The following is a 13,233-nucleotide window of genomic DNA, read 5'->3' on the forward strand; positions in this document are numbered from 1 at the left end:
CCAGTTTCTCTTTGCCATGAGGTTGATTAAAGCAGTTGTGTTTCACTAACTCTGGTCTCGACTCCCACGTTTGCCGCGGTATCTCAACACTGGTGACCCCGACGCTCAGGACGAATCCTAAGCTAGCATGGCGGATACAAACGCAGTCACGGTTAAACTACCGGACTTTTGGGAGAACCTGGCCGAAGCCTGGTTTGTTCAAGCTGAGTCCAGATTCCGGCTGAAACACATTACAGTCGACGCCACGAAGTACGACTACCTCATCGCCTCTCTCACCTACGCCACAGTCCCCAAGGTTTGGGCAGCGCTGCAGGAGCCACCAGCGGAAGGCAAGTATGAACATCTGAAGGCTGCGCTCCTTAAAAAATTTCAAACGTCCTCTTACCAGCGCAACTGCCAACTCCTCGACCTCCCCGGCCTTGGTGACGCTTCACCGTCGGATCTGCTTTCGCCACATGCTGTCCCTCTCGGACGACAAAAACACCGACGCCCTTTTTCGCACGCTTTTCATTCGGCAGCTCCCCGCCAGCATCCGCCCGCTCATTGTGGAATCTGGCTCTACGGACCTGAATGAGATAGCCGAAAAGGCCGACTGGCTGCTCTCTGCACAGTCCGCCCGCGACGTCGCGCCCGACCTCACGGCAACGACCACGCGGTCTTCCCGGCCCACTAGGCCCGACCGCCCTACCACTCCAGGTCACTGCTACTACCACACCTGTTTTGGCACTAGGGCCCAACGCTGCACGCCACCGTGCACTTTCAAATCCCCCTGCCGCACCAGCCCCCACGATGGCCGCGGGGCAAAAGGGGCCTCTACTGTACGTCACCGACGACAGCACCAACCGCCGATTTCTGTGCAACACAGGGGCCCAGCACAGCATCACCCCCGCCTCCGCCCTCGAAATCCAACGCGGCGCACGGGGTATCACGCTGGCCGCAGCCAATGGCTCTGACATCCGCACATATGGCACCCGCATGGCCACGCTCGACCTCGCAGGCCGCCGCTACCGCTGGGAGTTCCTCACAGCCAGGGTCCTCTGCCCACTCATCGGCGCCGACATCCTACGCGCCCACGGCCTCCTTGTCGACATTCCGAGGCACCGCCTCGTCGACGTCAACACTATGGCCCCCATCCCTGGCGCATTTACCCCGGCCCGTTTGGCCGGCCTGATGACCTACTGCCTCGCCAGAGCCACGGACGACTACTCGGCACTTCTAGCCGAGTTTCCCGCCCTCACTAACCCGACCTTTTCGGCCAAAGCCGCCAAACACGGTGTGGAGCACTATATTCCCACCACCGGCCCCCCGGTTTCTGTCCACGCCCGCAGACTCAACCCAGCCAAGCTGGAAATCGCGCGGGCCGAATTCACCACCATGGAACAACTCGGCATCATCCGCCGCTCCAGCAGCCCTTGGGCCTCGCCCCTCCACATCGCCCCCAAGCCCGGCGGAGGCTGGCGCCCTTGCGGGGACTACCGCCGCCTCAACGACGCCACCACCCCTGACCGATACCCGGTGCCGCACATCCAGGACCTCTCGGCCCGACTGGCCGGACGAACCGTCTTTTCCAAGGTCGGCCTGGTGCGCGGTTACCACCAAGTCCCCATACACCCCGCGGACATCTCCAAAACGGCCGTCATCACCCCATTCGACCTGTTCGAGTTCCTGAGGATGCCCTTCGGCCTCAAGAATGCAGCCCAGGCTTTCCAGTGCCTTATGGACTCAGTCCTCCGGGACCTGAACTTCCTATTCGTCTATCTAGACGACATTCTCGCGGACAGCTCCTCCCAACAGGAACACCTCGAACACATTCGCATCCTGTTCGGGTGCCTAGCCCAACACGGGCTCATCCTCAGCCCGGCGAAGTGCCAATTTGGCCTAACCGAGATCGATTTTCTCGGTCACCACATCACCCCTGCTGGGGCTGTCCCCCTGCCCAACAAGGTGCAGGCCGTCCAGCAATTCCCCCGCCCCAAAACCATCAAGGGCCTCCAGGAGTTCCTCGGGATGGTGAACTTCTACAACAGGTTCATCCCCAGCGCTGCAGCCCTCATGAAGCCCCTATACGACTCCCTCCGAGGTAAATCCGGCAAGATGGCCGTAGCCTGGACCACTGACACGTCAGCCGCCTTCGACGCCACCAGAAACGCGCTCGCCGACGCCACCCTGCTCGCGCACCCGAGGGCCGATGCCCGGGTCGCGCTCACCACCGACGCCTCCGACCACACGGTCGGAGCCATGTTCGAGCAGTGGGTCAATGGCGCGTGGCAGCCACTTGCTTTCTACAGCCACCAACTGCGCCCCCCGGAGGTCAAATACTCTGCTTTCGACTGCGAGCTTCTCGCGCTCCACCTGTCGGTCCGCCATTTCAGGTTCCTCCTGGAGGGCCGCCCCTTCACCGCGTACGTGGACCACAAGCTGCTCACATACGCGATGGCCAAGCACACCGAACCCTGGTCCGCTAGGCAGTAACGCCAGCTCGCGGCCGTGTCCGAGTTTACTACGGACATCCAGCACGTCTCCGGTAGAGACAATGTTGTCGCCGACTGCCTTTCCCGTCCCGCCATCTGTGCGAATCACCTCGCGGTCGACTACGCGCAACTAGCAGCGGCCCAGCTCACGGATCCAGACCTCCTCTCGGCGGCTACCAGCCTGCCAGGGCTACGCCTAGCCAAGGTCGCGCACGGGCCCGAAGCCACGGCAGTCACTTGCGACGTCTCACTCGGCCAACCCAGGCCGGTCGTCCCTGCAACCTGGCGCCGCCGCATCTTCGACGCGCTACACGCGCTCTCCCATCCGGGTGCCCGCGCATCCGTCAAATTCCTCTCCCAGCGTTTCGTCTGGCGCGGCCTCAGCAAAGATGTTCGGACTTGGGCCACCTCCTGCCTCGCCTGCCAATGGGCTAAGGTATAGCTACACACAAAAGCACCCCTGGGAGACTTCGAGGTACCCAGCCGCCGCTTCGACCACGTACACGTCGACATCGTCGGTCCTCTGCCGCCATCGCAAGGCCAAACTTATCTCCTCACGATGGTCGACCGCTACACACGCTGGCCTGAGGCAGTGCCGCTGCCCTCCACCACCACAGCCGACATCGCCAGGGCGTTCGTTAACACCTGGGTCGCAAGGTTCGGCGTATCAGCCGACATAACCTCCGACAGAGGCGCCCAGTTCACCTCCGAACTCTGGACGACCACAGCACGCAACCTCGGGGTGACGCTCCACCGAACCACGGCGTACCACCCGCAGGCCAATGGGCTGTGTGAACGCTTCCACAGGTCACACAAGGCCTCACTCCGCGCCGGCCTGCAGGACAGTACCTGGACTGACCGCCTAATGTGGGTGCTGCTAGGCCTACGCACCGCGGTCAAGGAAGACCTCCAGTCCTCGGCAGCGGAGTTAGTCTACGGACAACCGCTGCGCGTCCCAGGCGAATTCCTTCCGGAGGCTACCACGCCTTGGTCGGCCGAACAGCAGCGGCTCAACTCTTTCTCTTCCGCTCAACAGTTCGCCCCACTTCCGGTCAACCATCACGGCGAACTCGCACCTCACGTCCCGCCAAACTTACAGCAGGCACGCTTCGTCTTCGTGCGACACGACGCGCACCGCAGACCCCTGCGACCCCCGTACGACGGACCGTACGAGGTACTACAAACCGGGGACAAGGTCTTCAAGCTGCGACTCGGCGACAGGGTCGACACAGTCTCCATCGACCGGCTCAAACCAGCACACACACAACCAGGGGAACAGGTCCCCGTGGCCCAACCTCCAACTAGAGGCCATCCCGCCAGCAAGCCAGCACAGCCGGCGGCGAACCGCCCGGCCCCACCAACTAGACCGGCGACACTCAGAGCCGCTCCGGCAGAACCATTAGACCACCGTCACGACTCGTCCACTCCTCCTAAGCGGATTCTGGGGGGAGCTCTGTGGCGACACGCCACCACTGGACATAATCCGCTCACGGCGGCACGGACAGTTTAAGCAGATGCCCCCAGCCGGGGGCCCTCTCCTCCAGCAACTTGTTTCCCGCAGGGACAGCATGCCGGGAGCACTTCCTGTCTGGGGAGTATTTAAGTGGTTGCGTGGGCTTTTCCAGTTCCTCTTTGCCATGAGGTTGATTAAAGCAGTTGTGTTTCACTAACTCTGGTCTTGACTCCCACGTTTGCCGCGGTATCTCAACAGTCTCTCATTCTTCTGAACTCCAATGAGTAGAGTCCCAATCTACTCAACCTCTCCTCATATGTCCATCCCCTCATCCCCGGGATTAACCGAGTGAACCTTCTTTGTACTGACTCGAGAGCAAGTATGTCTTTTCTTAAGTATGGACACCAAAACTGTATGCAGTATTCCAGGTGCGGTCTCACCAATACCTTGTACAACTGAAGCAATACCTCCCTATTGTTATATTCTATCCCCCTAGCAATGAAAGCCAACATTCCAACGGCCTTCTTAATCACTTGCTGCACCTGCATACTAACCTTTTGAGTTTCGTGCACCAGGACCCCCAGATCCCTTTGTACTTCAGTATTTTCCAGTTTCTTGCCATTAAGATAATATCTTGCTCTATGATTTTTCCTGCCAAAGTGCATAACCTCACACTTTCCAGTATTGTATTCCATCTGCCAAATCTCTGCCCACTTACTTAGCCTGTCGATGTCCCCTTGCAGGTTTTTTATGTCCTCCTCACTCACTACTTTCCCTCCCATCTTAGTATCATCTGCAAACTTTGATATGTTACACTCGGTCCCCTCCTCCAAATCGTTAATATAGATTGTAAAGAGTTGGGGTCCCAGCACTGACCCCTGTGGAACACCACTAGTTACTGATTGCCAGTCCGAGAATGAACCATTTATCCCAACTCTCTGCCTTCTGTTAGATAGCCAATCCTCTATCCATGCCAGAATATTACCCCCAATCCCGTGATTTTTTATCTTAAGCAATAATCTTTTGTGTGGCACCTTGTCAAATGCCTTTTGGAAGTCTAAATACACTATGTCCACTGGTTCCCCTTTATCCACCCTATATGTTACTTCCTCAAAGAACTCCAGCAAATTTGTCAAACATGACTTCCCCTTCATAAAACCATGCTGACTTTGTCCTATTAAATTATGATTATCCAAATGTCCTGTTACTGTCTCCTTAATAATGGACTCCAATATTTTACCTACCACAAATGTTAGGCTAACCGGTCTATAGTTTCCAGCCTTCTGTCTACTGCCCTTTTTAAATAAGGGCGTTACATTAGCAGTTTTCCAGTCTGCCGGGACCTTTGCTGAGTCCAGGGAGTTTTGGAAAATTATTACCAATGCATCCACAATCCCTACCGCCACTTCCCTCAAGACCCTTGGATGTAAGCCATCAGGTCCAGGTGATTTAGCCGCCTTGAGTCCCATTATTTTACCGAGTACCACTTCCTTAGTGATTTTGATTGTGTTTAGCTCCTCCCCCCCCTATAGCCCCCTGTTTGTCCAGTGTTGGGATATTCTTAGTGTCCTCTACTGTAAAGACTGATACAAAATATTCATTCAGTGTTTTTGCCATCTCCATATTTCCCACCATTAATTTCCCGGTCTCATCCTCTAAGGGACCAACATTAACTTTAGCCACCCTTTTTCTTTTTATATAACTATAAAAACTCTTACTATCTGTTTTTATATTTTTTGCTAATTTACTTTCATAATCTATCTTCCCTTTCTTAATCAATCTTTTTGTTATTTTTTGCTGTCTTTTAAAGTTTTCCCAATCCTCTATCCTCCCACTAGATTTGGCTACCTTATATGCCCTTGTTTTTAGTCGAATACTATCCTTAATTTCTTTACTTAGCCACGGATGGCTGTCTTTTCTTTTGCACCCTTTTCTTCTCAGTGGAATATTTTTTTTTTGGAAGTTGTAAAATAACTCCTTAAATGTACACCACTGATCATGTATCGTCTTACCCTTTAATCTATTTTCCCAATCTACTCTATTCAATTCCGCTCTCATACCTTCATAGTCTCCTTTATTCAAGCTTAGCACGCTTGTTTGAGATCCAACCTTCTCACCCTCTAATTGAATATGGAATTCAACCATGTTATGGTCACTCATTCCAAGGGGATCCTTTACTAGGACATTTTTAATTAATCCTGTCTCGTTACACAGGACCAGATCTAAGGTTGCTTGCCCCCTGGTCAGTTCAGTTACATACTGCTCAAGAAACCCATCCCTAATACACTCAATGAACTCATCCTCAAGGCAGCCCTGCCCAATTTGATTTGTCCAATTAATATGATAGTTAAAATCCCCCATAATTATAGATGCTCCCTTATTACAAGCCTCAACTATTTCCTGATTGATAATCCGTCCAACAGAATTGCAACTGTTCGGAGGCCTATAGACTACGCCCACTAGTGTTTTTTTCCCCTTATTATTCCTTACCTCCACCCAAACTGTTTCATTATCCTGATCTTTTGACCCAATATCATTTCTCTGTATTACAGTGATTCCTTCCTTTATTAACATAGCCACCCCACCTCCTCTTCCTTCCTGCCTGTCCTTCCTGATTGTTAAATAACCTGGTATGTTTAATTCCCAGGCATTGTCACCCTGCAGCCATGTTTCTGTAATGGCCACAAGATCATACCCATATGTAGTTATTTGTGCCATTAACTCGTCTATTTTGTTACGAATGCTACGTGCATTCAGATAGACAACTTTCAAATATGTTTTGTGACACTTAGTTCCTGTTTTTGCCCTTTTTATCACTTTACCTTTTACTCCATGCCTTCTGCCCCTTCCTGACACGCTCTGGTTTTTAATTTCCCCACTGCTACCTAAGTCTATGACCTTCTCTGTTGTCATTTTTATTATTTGCTCTCTAGGAACCTCCCCCCCACTAGTTAGTTTAAAGCCCTCACTACAGCCCTAGTTATATGATCCGCCAGGACTCTAGGATAAGGTTTACATCTCATTCAAAGGGCAGCATCTTTAACAATGCAACACCCCTCAGTACTGCATTCAAGACTGCATATGCTAGTTACTCAAATCATAGAATAATCTGACATTAGAATAGGGACTAAAATAAACCTATAACTTTGCACCTCACTCCAAACTAACTTAGTTGTTTTAATTTCAAACTCAGTTCTTTAGTTTATGGAGCAAGACTTGTCAATGTTTAAGAAACAAGATTCATGAAGACAGAAAATCTGCTTCCATTAAAATAGCTGAGAGATAGGAGATGTGGCATAAGAGTGTCTCTTAGATTTGGGCTTGAACATGCACGAATGATCAAAACACTCAAGTGCATTTCCCCAGTCACTTATTATCCTGTTGTATTTTTGCCAGACCCTCAACAGACTTACTCAAAGTCTTGTCAGATCCCTATATAACACATCGAGGAATGTAGGTTACTCTATATATTGCAACTAATGTTCGATTTAGCCAGAGCCAGTGAAGCTGATGTACAGCAACAATCAGCTGTTCTTTGAGGCAGGTATTGCAGCTCTCACTAAATTTACTTGTAACACATCTGAATGGCATCTGCATGGTGTGGAAAGCTATCTATAGTGCACTCAATGGAAAAAGACGGCTTGTTCCTACGGTCAAAATGGAGATCAAGTTGTTTTTGTAATGTATATGCAAAAACAGATGCATGCTGATTAAAATGTGTAGTCACAACAGGCCTACACAGGAATTGTAGATGTGATCGGCCAGAGCATAGCTATTGCCTCTAATGGGATGAACATCTAAAAGTCACACCTTTGACGAGACCAAGCAATGGCTTTGTAATCTGTCAAAAACATCTTTGTTTTGTCACAATTAACAGTCTAGGAACATAAGGAAGACATCATTTGGTCTCAAAATATTATAATGCTAACCTAGCAGCATAAATAAATATTAAAAACAATTAATATTTTTGAAAATACTTAGGAGTGATCACAAGACTGTAATCCAACCATGGAGTTCAGATGAAGTCATGAATGAAGTCATTTATGACTGACACCTGAACCCTGCAATTGGCTTATAGTTTTCAAATGTCTCCCTGATATCTTACTATTTATAACATACTGTTTCAATTTAACATGTAGGGGAAGGGGTTGGGTATTTTTGTTTTCCTCCATTTTTGTGCAACCAGGGACTGGCAGTGCAGATGCCAATTGCCAGTGTGTTCCGTGCCCTTGAACCACGATGAGGCTCGTACAAGAGGATTTACGAGTGTGGCTGGAATTTCTACTCAGTGGGGTAAAATTCTGTCCTGTAACTGCATTACTGCTGACTTATAAACTATCAATCTGCATTTATGAAATTAATATGATTTTTAAAGGATTTTTCAGTCTAGGATTGTGAAAGTATTTCAGCATCAGTAACAAATTACACTTGATTGTTTAATCATTTGATAAGGTTCCGCACAAGCGATTATTAGCAAAAATGAACACGTACAGAATAGGAGGTAACCTTGTCACATGGGTTGAAAATTGGTTGGGAGATATGAAGAAGAGAGTAGGGATAAAGGGAATATTCTCTGATTGTCAGGATGTGACAAGTAATGTTCCCCAGGGTTCTGTACTGGGGCCTCAGCTTTTCACCATATATATTAATGACTTGGATGAAGGAATAGAGAATTGCATATCCATGTTTGCAGATGGCGCTAAATTAACAGGCACAGTGAGTTGTGTAGATGGGAGCAGAAAGTTACAAAGGGGCAATGACAGATTAAGTAAGTGGGCAAAACTATGACAGAAGGAGTTCAATGTGGGGAAGTGTGCCACCATCCACTTTGGATTTTAGAAAGACAAATTGGAATATTTTCTTAATGGTGAGAGCTGTGGAGGAGCAAAGGGATTTAGGTGTCCATGTCCACAAATCACTAAAAGCTAGTGCATGGTTAAAAAAAAAGTAATTAAAAAGACTAACGGAATTATGACCTTTATCTCAAGGGGGTTGGAATACAAAAGTGAGGAAGTGATACTTCAGTTGTACAGGACCTTGGGTCAGACCCCATCTGGAGTACTGCAGCCAGTTTTGGTCACCAAATCTCAGGAAGGATTTATTGGCCTTGGAGTGGGTCAGCACAGTTTCACCAGAATGATGCCAGGGATTAAAAGTTAAATTATGAGGACAGACTGCATAAATATGGTTTGTATTCCCTTGGGCTTAAAAGGTTAAGAGGGGATCTTATAGAGGTGTTTAAAATGATAAAGAGATCGATAGGGTAGATACAGAGAAACTATTTTCTCTGATGGGAGAACTTAGAACTAGGGAGCATAATATTAAAATTAGAGCTAGATCATTTAGGTGCGATATCAAGAAGCACTATTTCACACAAAGGGAAATCTGGAACTCTCTCCCCTAAACTGCTGTGGATGCTGGGCCAATTGAAATTTTCAAGACTGAGGTTGATAGATTTTTGTTAAGTAAGGTGATCAGGAAAATCTGACTGTATACATCAGTGCACATTGGGAGAAAGGAACCATAAGAAATTATATTGATTCTTGTCCATATTATAGAGGAATGTTAATCCCTTGACTGAAGAGAAGAGATAATTAATTGCATTTGTATTCTGTTTTTCTAGGGTTTAATTGGACAAAAAGGTGAAAAGGTCAGTAAATAATTAAAGGAAATAAACTCATCTAATAATACTTAATTTTTGAAATCTGCCTTCAGTTCCTTGATGGCTGAATGGTGAAAACAGTATAGCTGAGCCATATAGACCAGGAAGCTCTGAGGTTCAGTGCCTGGTCTGCGCTGACTTAGCTGATTGCTGCTGTGGTGTGAGCAAGCTGCTACAGTTGGCTTCAATGTCCCTGTATTAGGGACGGGATAATTGATTCAGGTTCTTAGTCCTGATTGTTACCCAACTACCTCTGCTGGAAGCGGATGTCAGGTGAGGATAGAATCTATCAATGCTCACCAAGTAGGCTCAAGCATAAATAATGGCTGCTTTGGAGGGTGCCCAGTACCTCCCGTGGGGTAACTGTACCCCAGCAAGGAGTCAGCACTTTCAGAATGGGCGAGCAGAAAACCATAGCGGAAAAGGAAAAAAAAATTGTTCATCATGTTCAAAATACTATTTCTAATTACATTTATTTGTTCGCTGACTGGTTAAAAATGAAAAAACTAACAAAGTGTGCTTTTTGCAGGGGAGAATAGGTGAAAGGGGTCAACAAGGAATCAAAGGAGAAATGGTAAGAGCCATTGTCATATAATCTGTAGTGTAGATTATGGTATATATTATACGCATACTATTTGTCCTAATTTGTTATTCTGGCATTATACAGTATGGTTGTGACTTGAGAAATAGAAATAAATGCAAAAGCTTCTCTGACAAGATGACTGACCCTCAGAATCTCTCTTTAAATTTCAGGGTGTTATGGGTCTTCCTGGAATGCTGGGACAGAAAGTAAGTATCTACCATAGAATGATACATAGAATGGTACAGCACAGAAGGAGGCCATTCGGCCCATCATGCCTGTGCTGGTACCATGATTTACATTTTGCATTAAAAATAGAAGAGTTAAAGCTAGGTTATAATTGGCTGAATACGTCACATCCTGCAAATAGAGTGACCGCAAGAAATCAAAAGCTAAAAACGGAGAAGGTGATAGAAATAAGACTGAAAATAGGAAAAATGACAATTAGAGGTAGAAAATAAATAAAGCAAAAGAATACAATGTTTTCTCATCCTGCCTATTTACTACCCAGTACTGAAGACAATGAGACTGAGTAATTTTAAATAATAATAGTAGTCTACTTGATAGACTGGAAATGACTGTCAGCATTAGATGTCATGCCTTGTTGCAGAGCAGTAGTTTTGGGAGTTCCCACCCATTTAACGCATGTTGCCAAATTGATGTTTAGAGGACATGCTTCTCTATGTTATTTTTATTTGGACAATTGAGTTTATTATTGCCAGCATAACAATAACTTGCGTGGAAAGATATTATATTGCAAAGTTAATAAATCTCATGTGTGGTGTATTGGTGGCCCTCAATTGAAACTGGCTTCACTGTGTCCCATTCCATTAATGCTGTTCCAGCCAATGATGTGAAGGGTAGACAAGGATCTGACCTATGTAGTGGCCACTTTCTGTATGTTGACAGCATTAAGGGCCATCTTGCTAGCAAAGAAAAATTCACAGATATTGCAGACAGAGCAGTGACAATGTGATAGATCTGCACAGCGTCAGGGGCATACTGCAGGCTATAAATAAAGATATATATTCCATGTGTGAAGGCTGTTTAACAATTATTGATGTGCACACAGGTTGCCATATATCCTTCCTAATTGTAACTATATTATATCTAAGTTTCTCCATTCATGCAAAGTATTCATTGCTCAGGTTCGATTGTGCCAGTACTGCATCTGGGCAACCTCCTCTTACTGCTTCATTTATTCCAGGATGAAAGGATTAAAATGTGTGCAGTGATGATTTTCTTACATAACTACTTTTTGTAACGTCCGTGTGTAATTGACACACGGACTGCAGGAGTTGGTTATAACAGGTGTTTACTGAATGGAGACAAAACTGGAACTACTATACAAGGTTACTACACAGGCTTATATACAGGGGTGGTCACTACTGGTACTGCAGTATACAGGGGCTGCAGAATATAGTTCCTTCTTCAAAGTACATACACTACAATTCCTCCCCTTTTAGCTAAACAGTACATAACATTCGATTAATAATTAAATAACATATTTACAATTACAGTTGCAAGATACATTAGCTGAAGTTAAGCAATTATAAATTCAGTCTTTGAGGAGGCTTCCTGATTCTGTCCGGATAACGCTTCTTTGGGGTATCAGGTTCTTCTGGCAAAGTTGATTCGGGATCAACGTCATTGTTTGGTTCGTCTGCTTCCAATATCACCGATCCTGAGGTAGATGCAATTGGTACTTCGGTTTCATCACCAGGTGTATTGGATCGTGGTGTGGATTTGACGTTTTCCAGTGACTCTAGAATCTGGTCAGCATGGCGTCTTGCAATGCTCTCTCCAACGTCCACGGTATACATTAGAGGTCCTTGCCGTGTGCAGATCGTTCCTGGCTGCCATTTCTCTGTGCGGTAGTCCCGGGCCAAAACTGGTTGACCTATCTTAAAACTCCTGGTTGGCCTTTCATTCATATTCTGAAACTGCCTGTTCTCCACATCTCTTCTGATGTTTGGCTTAACCAAATCCAAGCGGCATCTTAGTCTTCGATTGAAGAACATCATGGCTGGAGTTTGGTTGGTAACCGCATGTGTCGCATTCTGGTAGGCAAACAAGAAATTATCCACCTTGTGTTGTAGGGGTATGTCTTCATTACACATTGCCTTGATAGCCTTCTTGAATGTTTGAACGAACCTCTCAGCCAATCCATTGGTGGCTGGATGATATGGGGCGGATGTGTAATGCTTAACACCATTGTTCTTTAAGAACCTCCGGAACTCTTCAGACACAAACTGTGGTCCATTGTCGGAGCAAATCTGTTCAGGCAGCCCATTTCTGGTGAATATGGTTCGTAAGACTGTGATGGTTTTTTCTGTGGTGGTTGAGGACATTTTTATTACCTCTGGCCACTTTGAATGTGCATCCACCGCAATTAAAAACATCAAGGGCTAGATTTTCAGTTGCTAGCGCCAGCAGTTAGTGCCTTAAGAGAAGTGATTTTCGGGCGCTATGCGTGTAGCGCCCGGGCGCAGCGCAGTTTGCGTCCCGCCCCAAATTAAGTTGCCCGTTAGCGCCGGTGCAAAGTTTAGCGCCCGCCCGGATGCGCGCGCAGAAAATGACGTCACATCCTCGTGCAACGCCCTTTGGCCGCCCCGATTCCAAACTTCAGTCGGACCACCCCATTGTGCGGCTGGCGGCCGGAGCGTTTGGAAAAAGGAACGCAACACAACCAGCGCGGGCCCCGGGGGGCGCAAATTAAAGGGGACGTGCTCTCCAGTATAAAGGCCAGCCTTTTTTCAGAAAACACTCTTGTGCAACGCATTTCTGGAGACACAACAAGGAGGATAGCTAACTGGTTTCAAGCAGCAAGAGGTCAGGTATTTTTGGACTCAGGCCAGAGCGCTGCAAGTGGCCTTTTGGAAATTTGAGTGTTTGCCAGGATTTGATGGGGGTTGCATGGGGTGCCAACGCAGAGCTGCAGCTCCATGTCCGTAGGGCTCGCAGACGCATTGTGAGAGGGGCAGCCCTGGCTAGAGGCAGAGGGGGCTACAGGCGTCGGCCACGTAGGCCTTACCCAGTCAGGCTATACCGCCAGCAGCGCTCCTAC

General features: G+C 47.7%; 1 protein-coding gene across 2 annotated transcripts in view; it reads left to right on the forward strand.

The window, feature by feature from the left end:
- The window catches only part of colq (collagen-like tail subunit (single strand of homotrimer) of asymmetric acetylcholinesterase), a 223,836-nt gene that overhangs the window by 130,485 nt on the left and 80,118 nt on the right, over positions 1-13,233 (forward strand). For both annotated transcript variants that reach the window (XM_085988586.1, XM_085988587.1), the window contains 3 exons: positions 9,548-9,574; positions 10,116-10,160; positions 10,340-10,375. In XM_085988586.1, coding sequence (XP_085844712.1) covers positions 9,548-9,574; positions 10,116-10,160; positions 10,340-10,375 — 108 coding nt within the window. The remainder of the gene's footprint in view (positions 1-9,547; positions 9,575-10,115; positions 10,161-10,339; positions 10,376-13,233) is intronic.

Source organism: Somniosus microcephalus, chromosome 5 (assembly GCF_052327205.1).
Source record: "Somniosus microcephalus isolate GS21.2 chromosome 5, FLI_Smic_1.0, whole genome shotgun sequence".
In the NCBI taxonomy this organism is placed as follows: Eukaryota; Metazoa; Chordata; class Chondrichthyes; order Squaliformes; family Somniosidae; genus Somniosus; species Somniosus microcephalus.